The 9,643-nt window shown below is 34.7% G+C and overlaps 1 protein-coding gene across 2 annotated transcripts in view; it reads right to left on the bottom strand.

Moving 5' to 3' along the window:
• The window catches only part of ITGAV (integrin, alpha V), an 87,878-nt gene that overhangs the window by 53,856 nt on the left and 24,379 nt on the right, over positions 1-9,643 (bottom strand). For both annotated transcript variants that reach the window (XM_012663651.1, XM_012663652.1), the window contains exons 3-5: positions 8,541-8,632; positions 5,935-6,049; positions 702-763 (exon numbers count right to left, since the gene is read on the bottom strand). In XM_012663651.1, the coding sequence (XP_012519105.1) occupies positions 702-763; positions 5,935-6,049; positions 8,541-8,632 (269 nt within the window). The remainder of the gene's footprint in view (positions 1-701; positions 764-5,934; positions 6,050-8,540; positions 8,633-9,643) is intronic.

Here is a 9,643-nt window from a genome sequence, read left to right as displayed (position 1 = left end):
CTAGAAGGAATTAATATTCTCAATTTGATATTCAAAATGTTCATATGTCCCACAAATGAATAAATAAATACACAAAGAAAAATATATAAAGAAAAGTACTTAAAAAAACTTACCTTTGAAAATATAAATGGAATTCTTATTTTAGAAAAATAGGTAAAAACTATAAACTCTGAAGAGCACATGAGTTTAGATGAAAATACACAGAGGACCACATTTGAGAATTCTTACAATTATTAAATAGCTTCAGCTTCACTTGGTGCCCACAGGCACATAATAAGAGGCAAACACGCATGTTTCTCAGCTTTTATGTAACTAAACTCTGATTCTGTAATAAAGCTCCCATTGACAGCTTTTATAAAATAAATAATTGCAGTTGAAAATAGAAAACTGTAATATTCTATAAATTCACGTAACTGGAAATTTAATATTAAGTCATAATATAATAGTTACCTATCATTTACTGAGGAGATTCTCTACTTTCCTCCATTCCCAGTGTTATGTTTCCCTATTTCAAATAAGCAATGCTTACTAGGGAGGGAATAATATAAGACAAAGAATGTCAAATTGAATGGCTCATTTTATTAACTGTTTTCATTAAACAATAGTTATAATGAAGCTGAAATATTAACCAGTTTCTTTTCAATCATAGTTTAGTCAGTAAGATAGATCTGAATCTCATTCAGTCTTAAATGAGAACTTACTTTAGTAAAATCAATGCTGAATCCTCCTTGACAAAATCCCTGTCCATCAGCATCAATATTTTCTAAAATAAAAAGATTGGAAATATACACAAACCCAAAAACAAACAAATAACACAAAACAAAACATGAGAAAATCTGGTATCACCATAATCTTAAAATAATGTACTAGTTTCTCGGAGTGATCAATCAATTATTATCACATTCTAAAAAAGTCAGTACGCATGTTCATCAGCATCACTTCCTCAGATATGGACACAGAGATATTGAAGTACCTGGGCCAGACACCAGGGAATAAAAAGACCAACTAAAATGGTACATTTCAAATCTTTTTTCTTTTAGCCACAACCCACAAGACTATAATTTACATCACAACCCAACACACATTGTGTGCATGTGTAAAATATACATATATCTTAAACCAAATTTCACAAAACAATATTACTATTATTGTATACAATACATTCTGACATTTTCAATTTTATTTCATTCTATTTTTTAAAAAATTACTAGTTATGATCCACTATACTGATTTCATAGAATACTAATGAGTTGTGATCTGCAAGTTAAAAACTGCAATTTGAAATTCCTCTTTCTCTCTATTACCCTATTGTTGGTAGGATTTCTCTAAGTTATCATGAATAATAGCAAAGAGATACATACATTTCGTATACCTATATTTTATAGCCAACAAATAAAAAACTATAAATAATATAGTTCAGAATTTGGGGGAAATGGCAAGGCCAGAACTTAATGTTCTGTGAAGAGCAAAATATGACACTATCTTCACAAAACATTTAGTACTGGGGGTCTACTTAAAGTGAACATCTCTAAACAAGACACTTTCGAGTATTTTCCAACCCTAGTAGACTCAATAGTTTTGCTCTTTTGAAGTGACCCCCTTTCTGTAGTTCTTGCAAAAATTATTCTGAACAATTAGCCAATTAATCTAAATTAACTTTAATCAGAAGCAATACTGTACCTAGAACAGAGGCAAGGATGAATCTCAAGACTCTCCCTTTGTTTTATTTTGAGGATAACAAGTAACAGTGAAAAACACTATCCTTCAGTTTTGAAAAAATTCTTGTAAGCAATGCTACAAATATATAAAAAGTTATATTATTACTGTATTTGCTACCCAAATACAGGAACCAAAAATATTTATTTTCAGTCATAAGAAAAAACTTCCAGGAATTTTTGTCAAATCCCATCAAAAATTTTTAACCCATTTTTAAAACCTGGAAACTGCCCCAATATTACACACTTAGTATCTAAATTTAAAATTTTTTTTTTTTTTATTAAATAGCCTCAAGAGTGTAACGCTATACCAATGCAAATTTTTAGTGGGAAAATGTGGGGCTGGGGTTTCCAGCATCTAGTGAATCATATGAAAGAATTCTGCTCTAACCTCAAGGCAGCCATTTATTTCCCTATTCAAGTTGCATCTGAGGAAGTATTTCAGGCTATTTACAAAGACATCCTTTTTTGATTAGCATACTGTATAATTCTCTGCTTTACTTGGATTCCCAGAACATCCAGCTAAAAAACATGACTGTCCCTTAAAATGTTCTTAACAGGTACCTATTAAACTGAGTGTTTCTGCCAATTGAAAGACTTTCATGTTGAATATAACACTATTCCAGTGAAGGCTATGACATTTATTTCTACAGGTGATTAACACTTCTCCCATTTGTTAAGTCTAGCAATGATATTATAAATAGCAATATTATTGATTCTGACAGTAAGATCAGCTGGTGTTTATTAAGACCTTACTGTGAGCCAGGTACTATGCTAAAGCATTTTATGTGGCATTTTTTAAAATTTATTTAAATAAATAAATAAAGACAGGGTCTCACTCTGTCACCAGGCTGGCGTGTAGTGATATAATCATAGTTCACTGCAGCCTTGAACTCCTGGGCTCAAGCAATCTTCCTGCCTCAGCCTCCCCAGTAGCCAGCACTACAGGCGCATACCACCACACCCAAGTATTTTTTCATGTGGCATTACTTTTTATTTATGTATTTATTTTTATAGACAGAGTCTTGCTATATTGTGTAGGCTGGTCTTGAACTCCTGGTCTCAAGCAATCCTCCCACCTCCGCCTCCTAAAGCACTGGGATTATAGGCATGAGCCACTAAGCCTAGTGGCATTATCTTTTTAAATATTTATAGAAATCCTATGAGAGACATTATTATTCACAATTTGTACAGATAAGGAAACTGATGCTTAGGAAAAGTAAGTAACTTGACCATGGTCAACCAGCTAGAAAGAGAATACAGACCTGAACCCACGCCTGTCTATACCATTTCACTACATTATCTCAAATCAATAATGCATTAATATTTATCATTCCCTAAGTAGTGAAAAAGGGGAAGGAAAAGCCAACTAGAAATCATAACTAAGACAATCTATGCCCAAATAATATTAGCAGAAAGTAGACAGAAGGCACAAAAGATTCAGTCTGAGCATAGAGTTAAAAGGGTTTTTATTATATATCATATGATTTGTGGCTCAGGCACTAGAATATCTGGCCCATTGCATAATACCAAAAATGGTCATAGATGCAGTTATAAAAAGTCAAAAGCAAATGTAATCAGTAATAAGGTAAGCTGGTGAGACAGGAAAGTTCCTTGTCTAGGGTATCCACATAGGTCATGCTAAACACAAAACCAACCAACCAAATACGCCAAAAAAAAAAAAAAAACCCCAAAAAGCAACCCACAAACTACCATCACCAAGACAAGGAAAATTATCAAGAAGTTACCAGTATAGACCCCTATAAAACTAGCATCATCATGTAAAATCAATCATTGGGTTGCATAATTTACTGAAGTATGAGAAAGATACAAAATACTAAATTTGTACCTCTGAAGTTTTTATGTGAATTAGTGTTTTAATGAAACAAAGGCCCAGAGTGGTTAAGTGAATTACTCACAGCTATAAGTGGATTGTCAGCACAATGTGGGAATACACCAGGTTCTCAGACTCCCACCCCTGAGTTTTCCCTGGACGGGCTGCCCCTCGTAATTAAAGGCTATAGAAAGCTTAAGATTTCAAAGGTGGAATCAAAAAATATATACAATAATTAAGGGTTACTGAAAGTCAAGCCTATTAGGAAGAAAGGCATTCACTTTGTCTTTTTGTTTTTTGAAGTTGTTCTCTGAGCTCTTCCTAAGATTTAAGGTTTCATTATTTAGATCAGGGTTCAGCAAACTTTTTCTGTAGAGGGCCATATAGTAAATATTTTAGGCTTAGGGGCCAAATAGTATGGCAGGTACTCAACTCTCACAATTCAACTTTCCCATTAAAGAGGTAAACAAATGGGTATGGCTGTGTTCCAATAAAACTTTATTTACAAAAACAAGTCCACAGGCCACAGTTTGCTGACCTGACTTGGATATGGTTTAAAATGACTTCATAATTTCTGTGCCTAAACCAAATAAATAAGAGCATAATGTGACAGATACACAAAAGATCATCATTAGAATGCATGTTTTTAGGAGGTTTCCATGTGTTCTTACACATCAGGAGTTATCCAAACATATAATCATGAAAGCAGGATGTAGTCTTTGTAGAAGAGCTGTGCTAATGCAGAAGCAATTGAGATGGGAGCATCTTCTATTGTTAGTAATGCAGGGAAAAGGTTCCTTTGGAATAGATAGGCCTGGGTTCAAATCCTCCTCTGACCACTTGATACCATAAGATATAGAAAACAAATTGCTTCAACTGTCTGAATCTCGGTTCCCACATCTATCAAATGAGAATAAGGGCAAATTTTTTTGTGTATACATCATATGACTAGTAAGTTACAAGCCCGGCATATAAGGATTAGCTCATTCTTCATAGATATAAAATTATCTGCTCACAACAGGAACATTTTTGCAATACAGAAATTAAAAATACAAATTCAGTCCTCAGGTTTTCTACACACTACCAAAGATAACAGACCATGACCAAAATACCAACATAAAGGTAGCAAAACTGATGGCATCAAAGCACTGAGGATAAAGCCACCAACTTCCCCCATCCTATGCAGTGTATGCTTTCTGACCTAATGTTTACTATATCCTGATACAAACATGGACCTGAGTCGGTATCATTCTTTCATTGTTTACTTCCCACTAACAACAGATAGGTTCAAGGTTGTGGGCTAAAAAATTGAGGGTTTTAATGAAATAATGTGAATGAATGAACAATTATTTTATTATTTCATTATTATTATTTCAATTCTGAGGTTCAATTACTCAGAATTTTGAGGCCAGAGTAGTTCCTGGTGTCACATGTTGCCTAACATGGAAAATGAGAATAGAGTAGTTAAGAGTCTTATATCGTGTGCTTTTGTTACTAATTCTCTCTACTAAACTAGTTGGTGACTAGTGGAACGTAAAAGTAATGGCTTAAAAAGTCCTCCAGGTATAAACACGACACTGAATTTCAATAATCTGTCTGGTATAAGGAAGATCTGGAGTTGTGGTCAATTCAACAGAGGGTATGGGCGCAAAAGGATTGGACTCTCCAAGGGGAAAAGAATGCACGGAGTTTGGACAAAAGTGCTGGACATCCTCTTTAGCCACAATATTAATTTTCTTTTAAAACTGCAAATAATATTAGAGTAGAGCATGAGATCTTCTGGATCACCAACAGAGAGGTGGGCTTGGTAGTAGATTAACAAAGAAATTCTCATTAAGAGCAGGGCAATTTAGACTCAAGACTCCTGAATTCAATATTCACCTTCCTATAAAAACTCCAGCTCTTTAGACACAATTTTTTTTTTTTATTTTTAGTGTCATCATTAACACAAAGCAGTGGTTCTCAAACTTTGGTGTGCATCAGAATTATCTTGTGGAGCTTGTTAAAAATGCAGGTACCCAGGCCTGACCTAGACCTACTGAATGAGAACCTTTATTTGTGAGGGCCCACTTCCTGTCTGTTAGAAAAGCTCAACTGAGCATCTTTTGACGAATAGTGATTAAAAATACAGGTTTCCAAAATCAGATATTAATTATTATTAACCAAGGAAGATAAAAATGAGTTCTTAGGGAGGAAAGCTAAGTCTGTTTACTTCACATTTGTAAATTCTTTACATTAGTAGGACTGCTTTCATTTTACTCTGATCAACATCACAATATGTGTACACTCTCTCTCTCTCTCTCTCACACATACACACATATTTTTAATAAACGAGGCCTCCCATCCCTCTTCTTAAAAGCTGGTATGATGACTTCCTATACATACTTGATCTGCACGGAGCATACTCAACAGTCTTTGCTCCATCTTGAAGAAAGCATGTTCCAACAGGCTCTCTCTCCTGTTTCATCTCAGTCCTCCAGTGGTACAAGGGGGCACAGGCCTAAAATCAAAGGTTTAGTCCATGACATAAAAATTATTTGAAAAATTAGTGTTTCAAATGATCTATACTACCTCAGAATATAACATCCTTTTTAAAGCATTAATAAAAATTAATCAAACCTACCCTATACCTTAAATTCCTTATCACAGTAGTGGATAAGAATTTTAAAAGAAGTATTTTTCTCACATTGTTCCGAAGGCCATATTTGTAGCTCATTTTTTTTTCAAAATACTTAGCCAAATTATTTCTTCGGGTAGCATATTTCTTGATGTTACATGCTAAGCTGAACGTCACAGACCAATGAACTTTTGAACTAAATAACATTCACACAGGTAGAATATACCCCTATATTATACGGCAAATAATTAAGAAGAGAATAAAAGAATTTGCAGTGCTTATTTTATTTACCTTCCAAATAAACTGTGACCCTTTTGTTTTCAGAGTTCTAGATTTTAATACCATGTAGAAGGAGTAGGATAATGGGTGTTTAAATAGCATAGTAATCTACCAAATGTGTAACAACTTAATTTACTAGAAAAAAGTTCAAAGGATTTTCTATGATACTTTTTGAAGCAAAGTGCTAACATAAGCACTGCAGACATCAACACTGAGTTATTTTATATTGACCCTGAAAAAGGTGAAAGTAGGTAATCTTGCTACTTTACACTGTCCTTGATGCTTGGGAGGGGATGGTTTGTTTCTCCTGCTTACTTCTGCTTCTTTGTACCTTTGTACCTAGAAAACTGCCACTCTCAACCTCATCCTTCACCTTCAATTGCTATAATAAAATGTAACACATCCTTTAAAGTCTTGCAGATACTTCACCTCCTAAACAAAGCCTGCCTCAGTTTTCATAATCAGATGAAAAAATAAAGGCAATAATAAATACTATGTAGGTAATTAAAATAGAGAAGGGCTCTCTGAGGAAATGGAAGTAAAGCTGAAATCTAAATGACAATGGGCTAGCCAAGTGAACACCAGCAAGACAACTAATATAAGCAGAGGAACACAAACACTAAGGTACTAATTGAAATGACTTGGTATGTGGAAGAAATAAAAAGACTGGTGTGGCTGAAGGATGTAAGATATGAGTGAGATGGTGCCAGAGAGACAGCCAGTGATCTGATCATGGACATGCTTATAAGCTAGGATAAGCTTCTGCTATTTATTCAAGGAGTGATGCAGAGCCACTTAACTGTTTTAGTCAAGAAGATAAAATGTTCTGGGGTTCATTCTGATCCCTCTATGGAGAACAGATTGTAGTTGGGCCAAGAGGGGAAGCAGAGAGATGAGAAGAGCCATTGTGTTGGCCCCTGTGAGTAATGACGGTGGCTTGGTGTAGGGTTGAAATAGGGAAGATGGAGTTCTATAGATAGATTTGGGATATATTTTGGAGGCAGAATTGACAGGGCTCACTCTGATAGACAGGATGGAGAGCCATGTCTCCTAATAAGTTAAGGAAGATTTGAGTTATTTTTTTGTTTTTGTTCTTTGACAGAGGGTAACAAGAGTCCTCTTTTGGCCATGTTCACTTTGAGTAATCTATTAGATATCCAAATGGAAATATCAAATGGGTAGTTTGGAAATATGCATTTAAGGATCTAGGGAGAATTAAGAGCTAGTGATATAGATTTGGGGGTTATGACATACAGATTGTACTTACAGCCACGGGGCAGGATAGGAGCCCCTAGGTAAAAGATGTAGTTAGAGAAAACAAAGGGGCCCAGAATAGAGCTCAAGGACATCCACATCCTAATATTAGTATTTAGAAATTGAGCAGAAGAGGAGCCATTACAGGAGACTGCAAAGGAGCAGCCAGCAAGATAAAAGAAAAATCAGGGAAGTATAGTGTCACAGAAACCAAGGGAACAAAAATACTTTTTTAAAAAGGGGGGCTGAATGACCATTTCCAATGATGCTGAGAGGGCAAGAAAGATAAAAATAAGTACCAGTGGAAAAAAATAAAACATCATGGATTCATGGAAATAGATATATATATAGAGAGAGAGAGATCCATTTACATACATATACACATATATACACACATATATATACATATATACATATATATACTTATCGATTTCAACAACCTGAAAGTCCATGGTGACCTCGGCCTTGCCTACCTATGCATGACTGGAGTAGTTGGGAAGAAAATGTGGAGTGAAGTGGAGATGGTTACTACAAAAAACATTTTCAAAAAATGCTTGAGGAGACGAGCAGAGGACTAAAGCAGTGGAAGAGGGGAAGATGAGGTACAGGGACAGTTGTTAGTTGTATTTTTAAAGAGGAAAGGTACTAAAGCCCAGTTTGAGAAGCACAAGAGAGATGGCCTCCTTAGATGGGGTGGCCCTTGATCAGAGCTATCTTATTTTGTTACACCCTGCACCCTTGAGCATATTGAATTTTACTGTCAGCTTGAAAACATAAAACTTCCTGTGTTTCCATATAAATTGACCAAAGCCACCTGTAAGTAAATATCCAAAAGACTTACCAATATTTTATCCTGTTTTGACCTCACAGATGCTCCAAACCACTGGTGGGACTTAAACTCCAATGGATCATCCTTGGCATAATCTCTATTGCCTAAAAAATAACATTGTAAGGGGTAAGAAACAAAACATATTGTTCTTAGTATAACAAAGTTTATTTCTATCCAGCCAGGTTGGGAAATAGCATATCTTTGATTAACCAAATACTAGATTGGTTAATCAAATACTATATTGTTATATTCTATTTATCTCACATACATGAGAGACTTTCAACTAATCAGAAAAATAGAATACACAATGACTTAGAAGTGTCTCAGGGTTGTTATTAACCCCATTAATTATCATAATACAGATGTGAAAAACCAATTGTAAATTAAATTTTAAATTGTTGGTAATTAATTATACAACAAATATTTATGATTGCCTAACCATATTCCCAGAATTCTTTCTGTGGCATAAAGATAATTATGAAAATTAAAGGCTATGAAACACTTTTGTATAACACTGGTAGTAAAAGACAAAAATAAGATGTATGCCAATGACATTTTGAGAGTGAGGATTGGAGACGTGATTTGGCCAGTAGAAAAAAGAGTTAGATTTGGCACACTACATTCAAACATTTATTTTTATTAGCCCCACTACCGAGAAAATTATGCCCATAGTCTAAAACCACCAGTGTCAAAATCAACCAATGCTGTGGGATAGACCCAAATCACTACATTCTTGCCAACACAGGTATTCCTGACTATAAGACACCTGGGATAGAGTTCTCAAAAATGTCAGTATCATGAGAGACAGAAATAGAAAGTTGTTCTTGATTTAAAGAGACCAATGAGGCATAGCAACCGAACATAAGATGGGATCTTTGATTGAATCTTGTATCTAAACATGTTTTTTTTAAGTTACAAAGGACTTGATTAGGATAATTGTAGAAACTTGAATATGACTGTACATTAGATAAGAGTATCACAATAATGACGCATTTCTAATGCATGATGATCATATTATGGTTTATGTAAGGGAACATCCTTAATTTTTAGGTGATATATGCTGAAGTATTTAAGACTAAATTGTCACAATGTCTGCAGCAATAAGTGAAGCTAAG

Source organism: Propithecus coquereli, unplaced genomic scaffold (genome assembly GCF_000956105.1).
Source record: "Propithecus coquereli isolate 6110/MARCELLA unplaced genomic scaffold, Pcoq_1.0 Scaffold82, whole genome shotgun sequence".
Taxonomy (NCBI): domain Eukaryota; kingdom Metazoa; phylum Chordata; class Mammalia; order Primates; family Indriidae; genus Propithecus; species Propithecus coquereli.
This window is presented reverse-complemented; position numbering and strand designations above follow the sequence as displayed.